This window comes from Nicotiana tabacum, chromosome 16 (assembly GCF_000715075.1).
Source record: "Nicotiana tabacum cultivar K326 chromosome 16, ASM71507v2, whole genome shotgun sequence".
NCBI classification, from domain to species: domain Eukaryota; kingdom Viridiplantae; phylum Streptophyta; class Magnoliopsida; order Solanales; family Solanaceae; genus Nicotiana; species Nicotiana tabacum.
In genome coordinates this window covers 24,102,321-24,121,222 of record NC_134095.1, presented here as the reverse complement: position 1 = coordinate 24,121,222, position 18,902 = coordinate 24,102,321, and the positions used below count along the sequence as shown (strand labels likewise).

The window sequence follows — 18,902 nt, the reverse complement described above, 5'->3', positions numbered from 1 at the left end:
CATTTCTTTGATTATGTTTTGATACTCTAATCAAATTCAATTTATTCAGAATTCTACTGATCCAATGGCGTGTCCCTTTCAAGTACTTTAGAGATAGAAATTATTTTGACCTTCATATCATGATTTTCTACATGAGTAGGTGAAACAATATTGCATCATAAATAGAGGCAACAAAAAGTTTTGTGTAAGTGTACTATGAGCCCATATTTCGACTAGCGAAAAACCCCAATAAATAAATAAACAAATAAACTGAGAGATCAAGAGAGAGGAATATAGATGATGTATATATCATTACTTGACAATAGTCTCCCCTGAAACAGCAATCTCCCATTTGCAATTAATCTGTAACAAGCTGCTGCTGAAACCCCATATACATTTTATGAGAATACACTAAGATGGCATACTCAGCATTTTCTAGGGGACCCCTGCTTCTCCGCAACAACTTATCAACACAGAGCTGAAGTTGTTATAACATGTCTTCACGGCATTCACAAGCTGCGCGATTCTTAGTTTTTGTGTATAACTGTGTATAATGCAAATCAATGGTAAGATCTCAGGTGAAAGATTTGGCAGCTAGGGACGTATGATTTCTTCAAAGCAGCTAGCTCAAACTTCTTAATGGCGACTTCATTTTCCTCTAAACTTGTTTGAACAAAAAACCGGACCCACCACGTTGAGCTCCTCAATTTGGCCTTCGGGCAGAACATAAAGCAAAGGAGGAAGTTCGGATCAGGTTTCAAAATTAGCAGATAATCTAAGTCAATATACTATCAATTCTTTTTAAAGGAAACAAAACAGACAAAGAAGAAGATCGATATGATCAGGAGCAGGCATTTCCCTAAGATATTCTACTATACAACTTTGGCTGCTGATTTATAGGTGTATCACCTTTGCAGCATGAAGTCTGTGCGACAAACATATATAAACAATTTTTCTTTTTGATATGAAAAAGAAAATGGCTTCTGACAAATAGTGATATGCTACTGCATGAATGGTGATTGATGCAATCTGAGGTTTCAAATTTAAGAACTCTAAAAGGTGCACTCAAATTTTCTTATGCAACATCAAGAATTTTGAACAACTAAAAGTTAGAGAGGGCAAGATGGGATAAGTCTTTCCATATCAGAAACTAAAACGAATCCACTTTTTACTCCCACCCAATCCGTAAGATGTAATAAAAGGGTCGAAGGTTCCTAATTCCAACACATTTGCTCCACCCCCAAATTTATGAGATAGACAAATTATATGCACATGCTTTAACAACAATGTATGAGTGAGATGCAGGAGCATGTCACTTACCAGCCCCCCGAATCTGGACTTATCTGCAACCTTAGCTTTATGATGACGTGGATAACCTGCAATTATCAAATCATGTGGAATAAAGGGCGTGCATATGAAAAGGCACTTCTAACGCCTTAGAAAGCTTATGCATAAAACGATATGGTTAAATCTTAAAGGAGAAAACTGAAGGAGCTAACAACTCTAAGAAAGCAAGGTAATCAGAGTCTCCACTGCTTCCAAAAGAATATTACTCTACAGAGGTCAACTGACCAAAAGTCATACAAGAATAAAACCACACTAGCTTAATTAAAAATATGCCACATCTCATTGGTTTGGAAACAACAGCAAACTACTCATGTAAGGGAGAACGATCTGCATGCATGAGGTGTCATTAAAGCTGACTGCTATCACCATATCATTCTTTAAAAATATTATCTACAATATGTTATCACTGCTAAAGGGGACGGAGACATATTAAATTCTTAAGTTTTTTTTTTATAGTGATAACGAGTACTTACATAATTCAGGAGTGAGTTTGTTCTTTTACTAAAAGAAAGGAAAGGAAAAAAGGCGTGTTGTTTCTGCTATATTTTTCTACTATACAGGTTATCTCTTTCAGTTATACATTGGCCCTGGTCATCCAATATTCTACCATTTGTCGTATCTCCTCACTTTCACGCCTGTTATATTGTGCATTTAAGGAAACAATAAGTAGCAAATGCCAGTTATCCAAAAAATTCTTCATACATCTAGACACAAATTTCCTCTTCTTTGCCTCTGTGTGTGGAATCCAACAATTTGTCCTTAATCATTATCATCTCCCTGCTTTGAAATCTTACATATATTCAGCTTTTCTTAACTTGAGAATGGTGCATGTAATTTTTGTCTTCTGCTGCATTAATTATATTGATTTCAAGTGGTTTCTTATTGCAGGTTTATTTAGTTTCTTGTATCCTTGTAATTCCTTCACTTTTAATGTTCTTTACTCCTTATCAAGAATGGCAACAACAATTAAGAACCTCTACCAGTCAACTTTGTCCTACTTCCAAGGAGAGACCGCACAGGACATTACTGGACCTAATATAAAAGGGGGATAGAAATCTATTGAATATCAGCACGGAAAGAAACCAAAGTAAGGCAATAAATAGTCAAATTTCTAAATAGCTTTCTATCAAAGATAGAAGTGTGATAGTGTGACCAAGTACTGAAAATAAAAGAATAAGTTTTCGAATTAAAAGGAATATCTTTCTAGGATTGAGATAAATATTCCCACTCATACGAGTGTACCCAGAAAGGCAAGACTAAAAAAGAGGTAGGAAGCAACTCAGCTAAGACAGTGCAATGAATGCAAAATATTCTTCCATTTTAGACTGACCATTTTCTAAACATAACATCTAAGAAAAAACTCTTCTTACCCGTGAAAACAACAAGTCCATCAGACGATACCCTGGCCAATTCAGGAAGGGTCCTATTGAGATACCTTGGAGACAAGTAATCCAATGCATCTGAGACAATCACAAGTGAAAATGATTTTGCACGATATGGAAGAGGAAACTTTATATCAGCCACGCGGACGATGCCCTTATGCACGAGTTTTTTGCAGAAATGACCTGCATCCTCTATATCATATGGTTCTATACCCCAAGCTTGAGTATCCTCCTCTTCTAACAATCTAGCAACTACCGAGCAAGTATCAGGGCCAACATGCAGCACCTTATGCATGCTATCTCCATATGCTTTCTTCAGAAAAGGAATCGTCTTTTGAACCTCTACAGCACATGAAAAGTCCCCTGCACAGGTAAAACTGGTTCAAGATTCTAACTCGGCTGTAATTACATACAGCAGTAACTTTCTCTTCAGAAATGTCAAGTCGAAGAAACCAAGGCACTATTACCCAAATTAAACTAACGCAATTAATCTTCTAATAAGCAAGATTGGGAGTCAGTAGCTCCGCATATAGGCTATATAGAGATTCTTGATAGGCATAGTGCATGGTCACTCCACTCACCTAGAATGATAAATGATAGTGAATTACCAATCTTGTTACCTATTCTATGCTCTTGAGTCAAGTGATGTAAGAAGTGTGGGGAATTATTCAGAGAATCATAAGTGAACAGAAATCCCCGACATGTTTGATATTAGTTTATTGAAACAGCTATACAGACTGACTGCGTAATAACAATTCACATGATTTTTATCATGGAACACAAGAATCCTGCTGTATGTCATGTACAAAGGCATTATTTTTGAAGTTACAGTTAGATGGTTCATACTTCCTACTATACTCTGAATGAGTTAAAAGTAGAAGCAAGAAATGCATAACATGCTTGTCCGAGTCTTCTTATCGTAAAGTTCTAAAATTATCGTGCAAGTAAAGCTCCGGGCAAGAGCCCAAAAGGAACTGGGGACTCGATTATCAGTAAGTACCAAACTGAAATTTTTGGATGCACAACATTAGGTGATCATGAGTACATAGTTAGAACCATTTTCACTAAACAAGTAATAGACATTTCTGTGCACTTTTGTATATAACATAGTTCATGTGTCATCTAAAAGAAAAATATGTCAAAACTCAAATTCTTCAGAATTATGCATGAGAAATTACCTTCCACTCTACTGATGCCTTTAATACTGCCAAAAGTACCTACAAGCAATGATAATCCATTTATGAGCATCAGAGCAAAGTAAAGAACAATACTTAGAGGCAGAAGCAAACGTTCAAGTTGAGGTAAGGAAAAGCAACGTGTAATTAAGTCACCAACATGACCGTTACTGTCTTACTGATAGCAGAGATTCATTTAAATTGAGATTTTTATATAGAGAAACTTTGAGCTGAGGGTCTATTGGAAACAGCCTCTCTACCTTCCCAGGATAGGAGTAAGGCTTGCATACACATTACCCTCCCCAGACCCCACTTGTGGGATTCAACTGGGTTGTTGTTGTTGTTGTTATATAGAGAAACATTCATCAAAAAATGAGGTAAAAAAGACCAGCATTTTGTTTAAAGAAAAGAAAAGGACCACTATGTTATTTGCAGATAAACATTAAGAAATATGTCGAAGATGATTCATATGCCTTCTACACATCTTCTACATGTGCATATGTTGATGCCACAAAACTATGTTTCGATATCTTCTTTCCTTGAGAAGGTGAGACTGATCATGCAGAGTACTCGTATTGTCTGCTCTTTTTAATAGTTATACAGCTTTCTCTAAAGAAATAAATTGTAGGGAGTCCTCCAAATGAGCTAAAGGGTTTAACTACTTTTTCATTTAAACTAGAAGTTATAAACCTATATCACCTGTAATGCCCCTAGTTCAAGCATACGATACCCAACATTATTCACCTCTTGAGAAAAGTACCTTTTGATGAAACAAGTACAGCGTTCATAAACAATCTCGCAGTAGTTTCGTCACAGACCTCCAGTATTGAGCAATCAGCTGAAATATCTTTTCTTCTTTCTTTCTTTTTGGCCTTTTACAATAAACTCAAGTATAGATATAATTCATGAAACGCCAAGGTTCAGGGTACAAACCTGTGTCACGGTAAAAGTACCCTATGAGAAGAAATGCTCCCTGAAATATCCAAAAGGAAACATAGAGTTACAATTACAGTTTAAATGATTTGAGAATCTAGTTATTTTCCAAGATTATCTACTGCCGTCCAAAATGATAACAATTAAATAACTATTAGTATCAAAATCTGAGAATAAGTACCACAATAACAAGTCCAATCGTTAAATATGGGGAAGACCGTGTCTTTGAGCGAATTGAGGCATCTAATGAAGCTGCTCTGCCATCCGCTACACGTCGAGATGGGTTGATAGGCCTCCTTGACATCATCATAGGTTCCTTGCAACCAAAAGACTAACTTTTTCTGCGCAACATTAGAGACAAGTTAAAATCCTTGAAAATCAATCAAGAACATAAAATGTCAAAACCAAAAGTAGATACCAAAAGCTGTAACATTTCTGGCATTTTTCTTTGCAGAAGTTTCCAAATATGGCATTATCTCAATATTAGGATTAGAACCAGTCATTTAAGAAAGCAATGATTGGAACTATAGTGTAACATGTAACTATTGATTTATTAACCATACTCATGAAAAGAAAGCTAAAAGGGTGCCAAGAAACGACCCAAATTTCAATCATTTACTACAATAGTCCAACAAAAAGAGCAAAAAGGACCCATTTCGATATGAGGAAAAATACAACGATTAGTATTGTGGTGAAGCACACAAACAATATATTTAAAATTATTAACCACACCCATGAACAGAAACTAAAAGGGACATAAAATTCAATCTTTTACTATAATTAGCAGACAAAGGAGCAAAAAAACGTCATTTGGACCCATTTTTTATACAATGGGAAGAAATAAAAATAAAAAGGAAACATAATTTGTACCTGAATCAGTAGTGAACAACGTTGAAACCCGAATCAAGATCCGTTATTTACAGTGCTTTAGTAATTCTTGGTACTCGTGGATATGTAAATCTATTGAATACACAAAATTGGAAATTTGTTTAGAGAAAAAGGTGATATTCTTGATTAGAGATTACAGATTTGGAAAGTAAGGCGCGTAAGGGAGAAGCTGCAAGATTAGAAAATTTGGCGCGTCGGAATTGGAACGGTTGTCATTCAACGGCTTTGCTCACACTTCGGAGCTCCGATTCTCATAAGCAAATCCCACACTGCACAAAGAGTTATCTTTTCTATTTCTTTCTCCTTTGTTCTTTTCCTTGTCAAACAAAATCTTGGTGTAAACTTTTAATCCTAATTGAGCTTTGTTATTTAATAGCAAAATGAATGAGATTCATGAAAGCCCAAGAAAATATCACTTTGACACTAAAATTTTATAGGACATTGATTTGATACCTAATTAATGAAGAAATCGTTCCCACATCACTAATATTTTTATTTGAACTAAAATAAGACAAAGAAAAAAGTTCCAAAAGATGTATAAATACCATTACTTTTAATATTTTCTAAAATATGTTATCATATATTTTTTGTTATGGTTGAATGGACGACATGAATATTTAACCTTAGAGCAGGATAAAAGATTAAAGCTTGAAAAATAAATAGCTAAGTATTAAATTTTCCCAAATCAAGAAATAGAAGTATGAATATTGTCTGTATTGTATACCATTGACAAAAGCATGATCTTATTACTTTAAATGAATATTCATATATCACTATTAGCAGTATAACATGACTTACTAACTCGAAATATTTTAGTACAATAGCATTCAAAAAACTTCCTTCAATTTGCTAGAGACTTAATTATATTTATGACATTATATGCAGTGAATTAAAAGTACCATAAAATCAATTATCGAGTTTTACTGCTTCTAAATTATGTATGAGTCAACTTTCCCAACTATTAAGTTCATGTAGAATATAGTCTCACAATATAATTAAAAATAAAATGAATACCTTAATTAGATTGATATCATGATGGCTTCAGTAGCAAAATAGAAGTCCAAATTTGTTACTTTTACTTTTACATTAAGGAAAGAAAGACGAATTAATACAGTTGACCCGGAAAAGGTCCGACGAGCACTAGCGGGTCGCTGGGATTTAACTACACAACCAATTAAAACCACACACATAGAATAAAAACAGAAATTGAAAGAAAAAAAGAAGAAACAATTTCAATTTTCATCTGAAGTCGGCGTAGAAGAAAAACATCAAAGGTTTTGGATTCTGTTATGGACATAGCATGTTTCATCGGCTCTTTTTGGTGTTTACTTCAGTGATTACAATTTTGGGGTGAATTTTGCAAAGCTAATCGAAAAATGGGTAATGAAAAAGCCGGTAAAGACAATGGCGAAAAACATTACGAAGAAAAAGAGGAGATGAGACTTTGGGGTATTTTTGTTTTTGCGTTAATTGGAGCTACTGCCACCACCTTTGCTGTAAGTTCTTAACCATGTCATTTTTTTGCTTTTGATACTTTTTTTCATTAATTTGTATTTGGGTATTGGTGAAATTCAGTGGTTTTGTGTAAAGTTCTGTGCTTTATTGAGTAATATTGAGATAATGCAATAAATTGGGCATATAGGGCAAATGGGGTTGCGTTTGTTGTTGTGTGAGTTGATATTTTAGGTGGGGGTGGAAGAACCGAAGTTTATGATTGATCAAACTGGGAAGGAAAGAAGATTGAGATATTTAGGTTAACTATGTTTTAGGATCAGTTATAAGTAAATTTATGCCTTGCTTGATTTCAAAATTAGCAGTAATTCCGCCAATATGATTGTTTATCTATTCAGAAAACACAGTGATGTATTTGCTAACGGGCTGATGTGCTGCAGCTTAGGGAACGGCGATCATTCTGTTAATTCTTTTTCTTTTGGTTTTTATTTTTGGGGGGATGGGGGGATTGGGGGGGGGGGTTGTGTGTGTGCTCAATAACTTGTAAATTTTCTGAAGTCCTAAAGGGACTATTGAATGGAAAGGAAGATACAGCAGAAATCAAGTCTTGCAGAGGGCTAAATGAACTTTTCAAGATTTTCGACCCTATTTGCATGTACTTTATTAGCAAAGGAGTTATCTCGAACAATGAAATTCAGTTTAAGAATTGGCTTAGGCAAATCCTCAAATTATCTACTGTTTATGAACTTCTGTGAAAGCAAAGAGTCCTACCGCATATTGTACTGGTGCCCCGATTTGCAATAGGCATAATTGTCCATTACTTATTTTTTGTTAACAGAATGACACTTTCATTACTCGGTTAGGAGCCAAGGAGGTTAGGCATTATTTTTACCCCATTAAATCCACGAAACTCTAAGGTAATCTCTTTGAAATCTTGGAAGAATTAAGGAAACATGTGATTTATGGTGGAGAGGAAAGTATCTCTCTTTGGAGAGGGGGAAAGGATTAGTGATGAAGAGCTCAGATATTTTTATTTTGGCACTAATAGGGAAATTGGTTCTTGCACATAGAGACATTATCGAGAATAGTGATTGTGGATAGACACAGAATATCAGGCAATGGAAGATGAAGATTTTCAAATGACGGTACGAATTCTCATGGTGTAAGTTTGTGGAAAAAGATTATGATGGAAAAAACATGATTTTACAAAGCTCATCAGGCTCATTGTCAGGACAATGGCCCTTATTGAAAAAATGTATAGAAAAAATGTTGGGTACGACTACCATATACATTTTTGGTTGGATAAGTTGTCTGTAGACCTTGAAGCATGCATATCCTCGTGTGTTTTCCACTTCTAATGATAGATTGAGTAATATATTTGAGTTTATCACGAGAAATATTAGAAAATATTCCAGGAATTATTTTTGAAAGAGCCACCTAGTATTGAGAATGAGAAGAAGTGGTGGAGTTCGTGCAAAGGATTTATAGTTACTAAAGTGTGGGAGATAAGGAGGATAGAATAGAGTGGAGGGCTTTGGATACAACAACAACATCCCAGTATAATCCCACAAGTGGGGTCTGGGGAGGGTAATATGTGCGCAGACCTTACCCCTACCCCGAGGGGCAGAGAGGTTGTTTCCAGGAGACCCTCGGCTCAAGAGAGCAACAAGAGACAATATATTAGTACTATCAATAGACTCATAATAAATAACATAAAATACATAACATAAAATAACAAAATAACAATAATATAAGAAATATAGGAAATACGAAAAGGATGTAAGGTATACTAATATCCAACAGATACAGCCCTGCATCAGTAGCTGATCAGTAGCATCCTAAGTCTAACTCCTAAATGACTAGTCTCCCTCTAGTGCGCTGTAGTAATATTCACAAACTTCCCCCTAACCTACAACCTTAATGCTCGACCTCCACAATTCTCTGTCAAGGGCCATGTCCTCAGAAATCCTAAGTCGTGTCATGTCCTGCCTGATCACCTCCCCCCAATACTTCTTAGGTCTCCCTCTACTTCTCCTCGTGCCCACCACAGCCAGTCGCTCACACCTCCTCACTGGTGCATCAGTGCTCCTCCTCTGAATGTGCCTGAACCATCTGAGTCTTGCTTCCCGCATCTTGTCCTCCATGGGGGTCACACCCACCTTCTCTCGAATATCTTCATTCCTAATCTTGTCCATCCTTGTATGCCCGCACATCCACCTCAGCATCCTCATCTCTGCTACTTTCATCTTCTGGATGTGTGAATTTTTAACCGGCCAACACTCGGTCCCATACAACATAGCAGGCCTAACCACTGCTCTATAAAACTTACTTTTTAGTAACGGTGGCACTTTCTTGTCACACAAGACTCTCGTTGCTAACCTCCACTTCATCCACTCCACCCCTATACGATGTGTGACATCCTCGTCGATCTCCCCGGTCCCCTGAATAACTGACCCAAGGTACTTGAAACTAACCCTCTTAGGGATGACTTGAGAATCGAGCCTCACTTCCACTCCTGCTTCCGTCGGCTCGGCCCCAAATTTGCACTCGAGGTATTCCGTCTTCGTCCCGCTCAACCTGAAACCTTTAGACTCAAGGGCATGTCTCCAAACCTCTAGCCTCTCGTTGACGCCGCGTCGTGTCTCGTCAATTAGGACTATGTCATCAGCAAATAGCATGCACCATGACACCTCCCCTTGAATATGATGTGTTATGGCATCCATCACCAGGGCAAATAGGAAAGGGCTGAACGCAGACCCTTGGTGCAACCCCGTAACAACCGGAAAATGGTCGGAGTCACCTCCTACTGTCCTAACCCGAGTCTTAGCTCCATCATACATGTCTTTAATCACCATAATGTAGTCAACCGGGACCCCTTTAACCTTTAGGCATCTCCATAGGACCTCCCTAGGAACCCTGTCGTACGCTTTCTCTAGATCGATAAACACCATGTGGAGATCCTTCTTCTTATCTCTGTATTGTTCCATCATCCTCCTAATAAGGTGGATAGCTTCTGTGGTAGATCGCCCCGGCATGAACCCGAACTGGTTATCTGAAATAGACACCGTCCTTTGCACTCTCATTTCTACCACTCTCTCCCAGACTTTTATGGTATGACTCAATAATTTGATACCCCTATAGTTGTTACAGCTCTGAACATCGCCTTTGTTCTTATACAGCGGAACCATTGTACTCCACCTCCACTCTTCAGGCATCTTATTAGTCTTGAATATAACATTAAACAACCCAGTAAGCCATTTCAAGCCTGCTCTACCAACACACCTCCAAAGTTCAACTGGAATTTCGTCTGGCCCGGTAGCTCTGCCCCTCCTCATCTTACGCATTGCCTCCATGACCTCATCGACCTCAATGTCCCTACAATAACTCAATTCATGGGGGTTGTTGGCATTCCTCAATTCACCTAGCGCAATATCCTGATCCCCTTCTTCATTTAGAAGTTTATGAAAGTAGGTCTGTCATCTCCTCTTAATCTGGTCATCCCCCATCAAAACTTTGCCGTCATCATCTTTTATGCACCTCACTTGGTTCAGATCCCGAGCCGTCCTCTCTCTAACCTTAGCGAGTCGGAATAACTTCTTCTCCCCTCCTTTGTTCCCTAGTTCCTCCTACAGACGAGCAAAAGCTGTCGTCTCAGCCTCCATTACTGCCATCTTCGCCTCCTTCCTAGCTACCTTATATCTCTCACTGTTCGCTCTCTTCTCCTCCTCTCCAGAGCTCCCTACGAATTGCAGGTACGCTGCCTTCTTCGCTTCCACTTTATCTTGGACAATTGCATTCCACCACCAGTCTCCTTTGTGGCCACCGGTGCGGCCCGAAGATATCCCTAACACCTCTCTCGCCGCCTTCCTTATACAATCAGCCGTCGTCGACCACATAGTGTTTGCGTCCCCACTACTTCCCAACTACTTCTCCAAGCTCCCATTGCTGATAACCTTCCTTCCAACTCCTGAGTTTTATCCTTAGTCAAGGCGCCCCACCTAATCCTCGGACGGCCTCGTACTGACCTCTTCTTCCTCCTTATCCTAATACCAATGTCCATTACCAAAAGCCTATGTTGCGTTGCTAGGGTCTCACCTGGGATAACTTTGCAATCCTCGCACAACCTTCTGTCGCATCTCCTGAGGAGGAGATAGTCAATCTGAGTCTTCGCCACCGAACTTTTGTAAGTAACCAAATGCTCATCCCGCTTCGGAAAACTTGAGTTCGCAATCACTAGATCGAATGCCTTGGCAAAGTCCAACAGCGAAGTGCCCAGTGGAGGGCTTTGGATACTTGCATATATTGATTAAAATCATATATTATAGACAGGGGGGAACGGGAATCAAGGTGAAAGAAGATACGGATATAAAACATCAATTCAGAAGAGAAAAGGGAAGATATGGATATAAAAACAGATGTGAACACCTTATTAGTCCCCCCCCCCCCCCCCCAAAAAAAAGAAAAAAGATGCTTACACCTTTATGCATTGCAACTCAGTATTTTTATAAACGAGAGGATATGATTCAGTGACTTTTAACATATTTTTCTCTTGGATACTTATAATAATGGATTCTACAAATTGAAGTTGAGTAGGTCAGATACTTTTATACCCAAGGCTAACTGGTGTGGGTCGTTTCTGCTTCTGACAGCTTTAAACTTTCGTGTTCTGTATGCTGTTGGAACGAATGAAAAGTTTTAACAGGAGTTTGTAGCTTTGCTTGCTTCCTCCTTTTTCCTCACTGGGTTGTTGTTGATTCTTAACTCACGGCCTGAGAAATTTGGCAGGTTACACAATTACGAAGTACAGTGGATTATGTCTACTCTCAGGTAATGAGCGTCTTTATTCAATCTCATTTTGGATAAATGTGGAATTTTAGTGTACTCTGGAGTTACCTTACCTGCATTCAGTCTAAGTTCCATGCAACTTGAGCTATTTTCCTTTTGCATGCATAGTCATATTGAGCAAACCTTTGCTTCATTTCTTTGAGGGCCTCTTATCTGGTTTTTTTGTCTTTTTCTAGTAATCGTTGATCGTTGATGTAGCACCAAATAGAAGATGGAAAATCAGGGGAAGGAATGAGAAAAAGAGAAAATGTGAGTAGAAGAGGGGGGGGGGGGGGGTTAGGAGCGCGAATGGAGCAGGAAGAAGGGGATAAATTGAAAATTCTTAACAACAAAAATCCTTCTCAAAGAAGATGATAGACTGAAGTATTCTAATAGCCAATCAATTTATAGACTATTATTATAGTCTCTCGACAGAAGGATCCTATTTATAAAATAGGAAACACTGCACAAGTCAAAAAACCTACTTCCCTAACTAAAGATAAGACTATCTCTAACTAAAAGATAAGACCTTTCAATGAAAACTCAGTATTTCTAACTGATAATAAATTATCTATGTTAGAGTCCCACATTGGTTGAGGGATAGGTTGTGGTCTCCTTTGGCCAAGCTTTAAAAAACTATTTCTAAGGTTATTTTTCTCAAAAGTGCTTCTCAAAAAAGTGCTTTTGGAAAGAAGCTACTTTTTTCTGCTTCTCCAAAACTGCTTCTGCTTCTCCTCAAAAGCACTTTTTTCCTTCCAAAAGCTTGGCCAAACACCTTAATTTTTGGCCAAAAGTTCTTTTGGCCAAAAAGAAGCTTGGCCAAACAGGCTATTAGAGTCTTAACATTGGTTGAGGGGAATGGGTTGTGATCTCCTTATATGGTCTTGGGCAATCCTTACCTTATGAACTAGCTTTTGGGGTTGAGTCAGGCACAAGGGCCATATCTTCACAATCTAAAATAAACGATAGAGATAAATATCAAAGGTAGGAAAATGTGATCTTGATATGTTTAATATGCATCAATCATTCTTCTATATAATTGCTCTTGTGCATATTCTTATTATTCTAGATCTTCAACATATGTGAGTCTCTCCCAAAAACCTAAGGAAAATGGAAGGTTGGTCATTTTGTCTTTGAAATTGAGCGTCTTTTTCCGTCAAAATACTGACTTCATACAGGCATTTCCTCAGAAATAATGATTCTGACCCATTTGATATGTGGCATATACTAAGTTTTACTCACGTCTAAACATAATTCACCACTCAGAAGATGATTGCTAAATGGTGCTCTCAGGGCTTTGGTTCAGTGGTTAAGAGCTAAGCAATTTGTGAACAGGCGCACGTAACAAGTTTGAAAGCCAACTGGCCTGTGAGAATTTATCGGTTATAAAAAGAAGATGAAATTGGAAAATATTCTCCATCTATCCAAATAAGAATGAGGGATTCGAGGAAAGCTCATCCGAGGTGAATTTAACAATAAAAAGAAACTCGTTCGATGTGAATTTGGATATTGATTTTTAAAATTTTGAAATTGAAATAAAATTTGCATATTCATCAATTACAGAAATTTTAGAAATCACCATTATAAATTTTAACAATAAAAAGTAATTGTAAAAGAAAAAGATGTCTCCCTCTTTTAATACTAGTACTGCTATTTTCTTATGATTCAGGGAGTATGTTTACTCTGTGAAATGAGGTGTTGTCATAACTATTGCTTTTTCTGTTTTCTTGCAATGTTCTACTGTGCGAGTTCAATTCTAATTAACTGTTGCATGTATAAGATGAAGTATATCATATGGAGTTGCTTTCTTGTTGGAGTAACGTGATAAATTCATGTTTTTTGACATTTGTGGTTAGAAAAGGATTACTCTCCATTTGTTTTGGTAAATACTGAGCAGGGTGGAGGATTTTTTTTTTTGGCTTGAGCTAATAATTATTTCTTTGAATTGCAAAAGTTGATGCAGTCAGCACGGAAAGCTCGAGCTGGGGGTTCTTTTAGGACAAGTTTTCAGGAGGAAGCATGGAAAAGATATAATCGCAGGATGCGGGAAGAGTATGAAGAAGAAATGGAGAGAGTGGTGAGCTACATCTTCATCTTCAACAATTTTTTGTCACTCTCATTTCCTAATATCGAATTGAAAGAGAGAACTTTGTCAAAGTCTTTCTCAACTAAAAGTAAGTGAACTCGTATGAAGATATTGGAATATGAATCCAGGCCCCTATGTGTATTCGTCAGAATGCATGTATGTCTCTCTGAATATGAATTTGGCCATGTCTAAAGAATTCAAATACCATTTTATCTTCTGGATATAAGCGTGACCCAATATCTCAAATAAGCCGTGAGTAAAAATTTATGGAAAATCTTATAGTTAGAAGGTTGGGGAATGGAAATAAAATTTGCCGTTATTTCTTCTTGTGATGATACACTGAAGTTGTAAGAACCGTTTTGCATCTAATAATGGTGAACACTCATCCTTATCCGTTTTTCTTTCTAGTCAAATCTTCAATGCTACCTATGCTTTATTTGCCTGATTGAATTGTTGATTGTTTCTGCCTCCAATCTCATAATTTGTTACCCTCACAACCAACTACAGATGTTAGATTTTATGGCTAACATATCTGAGCTAAAGAAAATGTAATGAGATCTTGGATAAATTTCCACTTGTGAGTTCATTCTGATATTTATATGTGTGTTCTACCTTTAAGCATGGGATTATTGTTGACCTAACATTCTATGATTTTCATAGGAGCGCATACGCCGTATGCAAAGTGTTTTCAATAGGGAGAGAAACAAATATAAGAGGAGCTACGAGAGCTGGCAAGAAAATGGGCCAGGTGCTTATCATCAGCACTCGCAAAGGAATGACTGGTATTGGAAGGCTGATACATCATTCAGAGACCGGGGAACTAATTTCAGGGAAGCTCCTAGGGCCAATACAAGCTACGCGTTATCACATCACTACTCGGTTTTGGGCCTTGACAGGTAGTAATATGCTTTTGGATGTTGAGTTGATCTATTAATACTTGTGGGAAAATATCCACGCTTCTCCATGATCTACCCCCGATTTTTTTAAGCCAATAGACAACCCGAAAGAGGAAAAGAAAGAGACTCCATTGCAAAGATGATAGTCCTAGAACGAATGGTTAGTACCATTACTACCTCAATAATTCTGGTTTGAGGCATATGCGTTGGTGCCTGAGGCATGCATTTTGGCCATTCTTTTGCTAAGGGTGTTTTGGATCAACACATAAAGAAGAAAATAAGTAGTTTCCGTACTTTTGTTGGCCACTCGAGCACCAAAGCATACACCTCAACCCTAAAAGAATATGACTCATAGGAGTACTGGCTGCACCTTTACAGCACCGTGGGCTCTTTTATTTGAAGTCACCATTTAGTTCTAACAAGGACATAAACTAAAATACTTAAAATCTTCGTCTTCGACTTATTTTCTAACTGCAATCAGATAAGAAAAAGGTAACACCCTATGATGTGAATGGTGCAACCTACCAAGTGCTCCACGTATCTTACTTGGATGAAGGTGAAGATCTGTTCTACAGACTCTGGATAGTTAGATGCCATTTTTGTGATTTAATCCTTTACTGAGTTTTACTTTCACCATATGTATATGACATCAATCATTATGTTCTTAAGCACTCACATCTACGATGAGGTGTTCTAGGATAGAAGGTTTTGCTGCTCTAGAGGATGTTATTTCTTCTGTAAATTACACATACCTACCTTTCTTCCATATTTGTAATTTTTCTATTACATAAAAGCTGTTTTAGTTTTTCATGTTGCCAAGAAGTCTTTATCTGGATGCCAGATGTTTAATGTGGATGTGTTCTTAGGTGATGATATTGACATTGACATGAAACTTGACATGTTTGATCCTTCCATTTTGACAGGTGTAGGACGAAGCCTTACACGGATGATGAGATAAAGGTATTTATCATTCTCCGAAATGTGTGAAAATTCTCCCAGTATTAAAATGAAAATTAGTGTTGTTTTACATGTGTACCTTCCATTGTTTGTTTGTTTTTAAATCTTGGTTCCCTCCCTTCATTTTTAAGGCCCCCTGATCTCACCTCTTCCCTGGTGGAGGAGGATGGTCGAGAAAACTAAACAGCGGAGACAAAGTTCTTTTTGTGTGCTTCCACCCCAGCTGCCCCTTTGTGAATGCAGGCGTAAAAAATTTATCTCCTTTTTCTTAATTTTCTGAGTATATAAAGTTTTTTTTTTCTACTTCCCTGTGTGAGTTACAGGCTTGAGATATTTATCTACTTTATGCTGCTCCTATATTTCTGAATTTTCTGTTTAAAACATTTGTAGATCTATTTTTGGTACTAGGCAAAGGTGACAAAATCATCCGTAGCCTCTTAATGTTTAAAAATACTGCCTGAAAAAGGTGAAGAATAAAATGAAATGACACTTGTCCAGATGAAAATTAATGACTTCATCCCCAATCTATTTGGTAGGTCTGTTAATTAGTCAACAACTTATATTTTTTTATGTTCCTACTTTCTTTAATAGAGACTGCAAGCTAAGCTGCTTTACCTCTTTTGCCTGCCACTTGTCAAATAACAAAATCAAGAAAAAAATCTGAACTCACGGAAGAGAACATATTTCCAATTGATTTTGATCGGGCGGAATACTTAATTTTTTAAAATGATCATGCAACTTGCCTTAATAGAACAGAACCTTTTGAGTAACTTGGAATCTTGATTTATTGCTTCAACAAAAGAAACTAAAGAAGTTTCCGACAAACTTCAGTTAAAACCTATTGCAGAACTAGCAAGAATTCTAGGTTATGTAAATTGTGCTTGATGTAATCCTATTTGGAGTGTGTCTATTTGAATTGGTGAACAGATATGCACGAATTCCATATGTTAGCTTGCTTCTCCTCTGTTTCAACTTGAATGTCTACCTTTCCCTTCTAAACCTTTTTCAGAGTGATGTCTAATAATGTAGGTTAACTGTTCAAATATATTATACTACATTATATATATATCCCTACATATCTCTCAACAATATTTAAACATTTTCAACTCTATAAAAATCCTTGTAAATTAAACAAAAACATTCAATCTGAAATGGTGAGAATAGGTGGTAGGAAAAAGAAGAAAAGACACAAATAATTGACTCAAAAGTCCAGTTTTTGACTGCCTCGTCAAATTCAAGTAGTTGAAGCCAAGTATCGTCTGGAACTGCTGGCATTGCCGATCACTTGAAGCTGATAATATGGTGTTATACATACTCGTATTCACTGATCTCTGCTACTATTATCTAATTTGATTATCCAATTTGAGCTAGTTGCAAGGGCAGCTGATATAGTTGGCATCTCGATGGTCCTTCAGTTTTGACTATCAGCTTTGCTTCTCTCTCTGTCACGCAGGCGTGTAAAAGCATTTACTTGGAATTGGAAAGGTTTATTAAAATGCACCTTTTCTTTTGTCTTGCAGTCAGCCTTTAGGGCAAAGGCAAAGGAGTTTCACCCTGATCAAAATCAGCAAAACAAAGGTAGATTGTATTGGCTAGTCTATTTGATTTCTTATACTTGTCTATCTATTTTAAATTTGAGAAAAACAAAAGGAAAGAAGTGCTACTGCTTGCATCAGGCTATAAAAATCTGATGTTGTGACTTGGTTGCAGAGGCTGCTGAAGCAAAGTTTAAGGAAGTTATGAAGTCTTATGAGGCTATAAAGTCGGAAAGGAAGAATGGCATGAGCTGATAAAAGAGCCATGACAAACGATGCAAAATATATGTAAAATTTTAAGAGGGTCATTCTCCACTTGATGTTGTATGTAAGTCTAGCTAATCCAAGTGGTCCTTCGTGATGGAGAGCGACCATGAAAGCCATTTGCTTCTACCCTTCCGCTTGTTGACTGGTGCATCTTGTCTGTTGGTATTCTTGGATTTTTACCAAGGTTTTCATGATACGGTCTAGAATAGTTTTTTTTTTTTAAATGTCACGAGCATAAGAAGACTTCTACAGCATAGGTTGTAATACTTCTATAGCCGAGGTTGCAACTTCCCGGGATTCCTCTGCTCACTCCCTTGCTGTGCTAATTTCTTGAAGAGCTCAATTCGTGATGTAGATTGCTGAAGATACTGATTGACATTGTATATCACACAGGCTTTAGTACACTGTAAGTTAGCTGAAGATGTCAAATAAAGAGAGGCTGTAATTAGCCTATGAATTTTGCCTTGTATTATATCTGAGATGCCAAGGCTGAATTGCCCATGTAAAAGGTGCTGAATTATGTTATATTCTTAGATGAGTTGGAAAAGATTTGAAGCAGCTTCTTGAATCAGTTCATTGTAGTATCACACTAAGGGTCTGACTGAACAGCTTCATACTGAGGTCGAAATTTAGAACGCCATTCTCTATGCTAATTATTTGCCAATCAGTTTTCATGCTTACTCTGCCGACTCATTAAAAAGGATTACTTCTTGATAGAGGATTAATATAATGAATCAACTATTCTTATATACTATTTCTCGGCACGTACATTACACGTGTATACTGAGTCACGTAACACTTGATTTTATAAAATAATATTAATATTATTACAATAAATTATTAAGTAAATAATTATGCATGAAGAATAAAGTATAAATTTAATTTACGGAAATAATCAATGTAGATTATCGTATGTTACTTGTCTATCAAAGTCAAGATGCTTAGATATATGGTTTGAACTTACAAAGATAAACCATCAAAGTTTAATCAAATACATATGAGTTTTTACTTTATTTAGTTTATTTTTTATGTGATACAAACTATAAACATGCAATGAAACATCCCAGCTAATACTTTTTTATAAACAAAATTCTTGGTATATGTTCCTTTTATTCATTTGGTTTCTTTGTCATGATCAGGAACCTAGGTGACGAAAACATTTACACAAGAAAAATTTGTAT

The 18,902-nt window shown here is 37.0% G+C and overlaps 2 protein-coding genes across 4 annotated transcripts; one reads left to right on the top strand and one right to left on the bottom strand.

The window, feature by feature from the left end:
- Positions 1 to 263: 263 nt before the first annotated feature.
- On the bottom strand, positions 264 to 6,217 carry LOC107828760 (putative pectin methylesterase CGR3). 2 transcript variants are annotated; one of them, XM_016656129.2, is made up of 7 exons: positions 5,687 to 6,217; positions 4,998 to 5,157; positions 4,817 to 4,856; positions 3,887 to 3,925; positions 2,697 to 3,071; positions 1,300 to 1,355; positions 264 to 692 (listed from the first exon to the last, which is right to left on the bottom strand). In XM_016656129.2, exons 2-7 carry the CDS (start codon positions 5,124 to 5,126, stop codon positions 540 to 542), a joined length of 792 nt encoding a protein of 263 aa, XP_016511615.1. In that variant the 5' UTR covers positions 5,127 to 5,157; positions 5,687 to 6,217; the 3' UTR covers positions 264 to 539. The 2 variants fall into 2 exon arrangements, with proteins under 2 accessions (XP_016511615.1, XP_016511616.1); XM_016656130.2 differs by having other exon boundaries at positions 4,644 to 4,856; positions 5,687 to 6,043.
- A 673-nt stretch (positions 6,218 to 6,890) lies between these two features.
- On the top strand, positions 6,891 to 18,314 carry LOC107828761 (uncharacterized). Of its 2 annotated transcripts, none has more exons than XM_016656131.2 (7): positions 6,891 to 7,200; positions 11,942 to 11,983; positions 13,935 to 14,057; positions 14,727 to 14,962; positions 15,886 to 15,922; positions 17,440 to 17,497; positions 17,630 to 18,314. In XM_016656131.2, exons 1-7 carry the CDS (start codon positions 7,081 to 7,083, stop codon positions 17,707 to 17,709), a joined length of 696 nt encoding a protein of 231 aa, XP_016511617.1. In that variant the 5' UTR covers positions 6,891 to 7,080; the 3' UTR covers positions 17,710 to 18,314. The 2 variants fall into 2 exon arrangements, with proteins under 2 accessions (XP_016511617.1, XP_016511618.1); XM_016656132.2 differs by having other exon boundaries at positions 6,933 to 7,200; positions 13,944 to 14,057.
- The last annotated feature ends 588 nt before the right edge of the window (positions 18,315 to 18,902 follow it).

Coding starts and splice junctions, on each gene's coding strand:
- LOC107828760 (XM_016656129.2), bottom strand. CDS start 5,126: ATGATGATGTCAAGGAGGCCTATCAACCCATCTCGACGTGTAGCGGAT. Junction 4,857..4,997: donor CGATTGGACTTGTTATTGTG/GTACTTATTCTC, acceptor TGGATATTTCAG/GGAGCATTTCTTCTCATAGG. Junction 3,926..4,816: donor GTACTTTTACCGTGACACAG/GTTTGTACCCTG, acceptor CATTGCTTGTAG/GTACTTTTGGCAGTATTAAA.
- LOC107828761 (XM_016656131.2), top strand. CDS start 7,081: ATGGGTAATGAAAAAGCCGGTAAAGACAATGGCGAAAAACATTACGAA. Junction 7,201..11,941: donor CTACTGCCACCACCTTTGCT/GTAAGTTCTTAA, acceptor GAAATTTGGCAG/GTTACACAATTACGAAGTAC. Junction 17,498..17,629: donor TCAAAATCAGCAAAACAAAG/GTAGATTGTATT, acceptor ACTTGGTTGCAG/AGGCTGCTGAAGCAAAGTTT.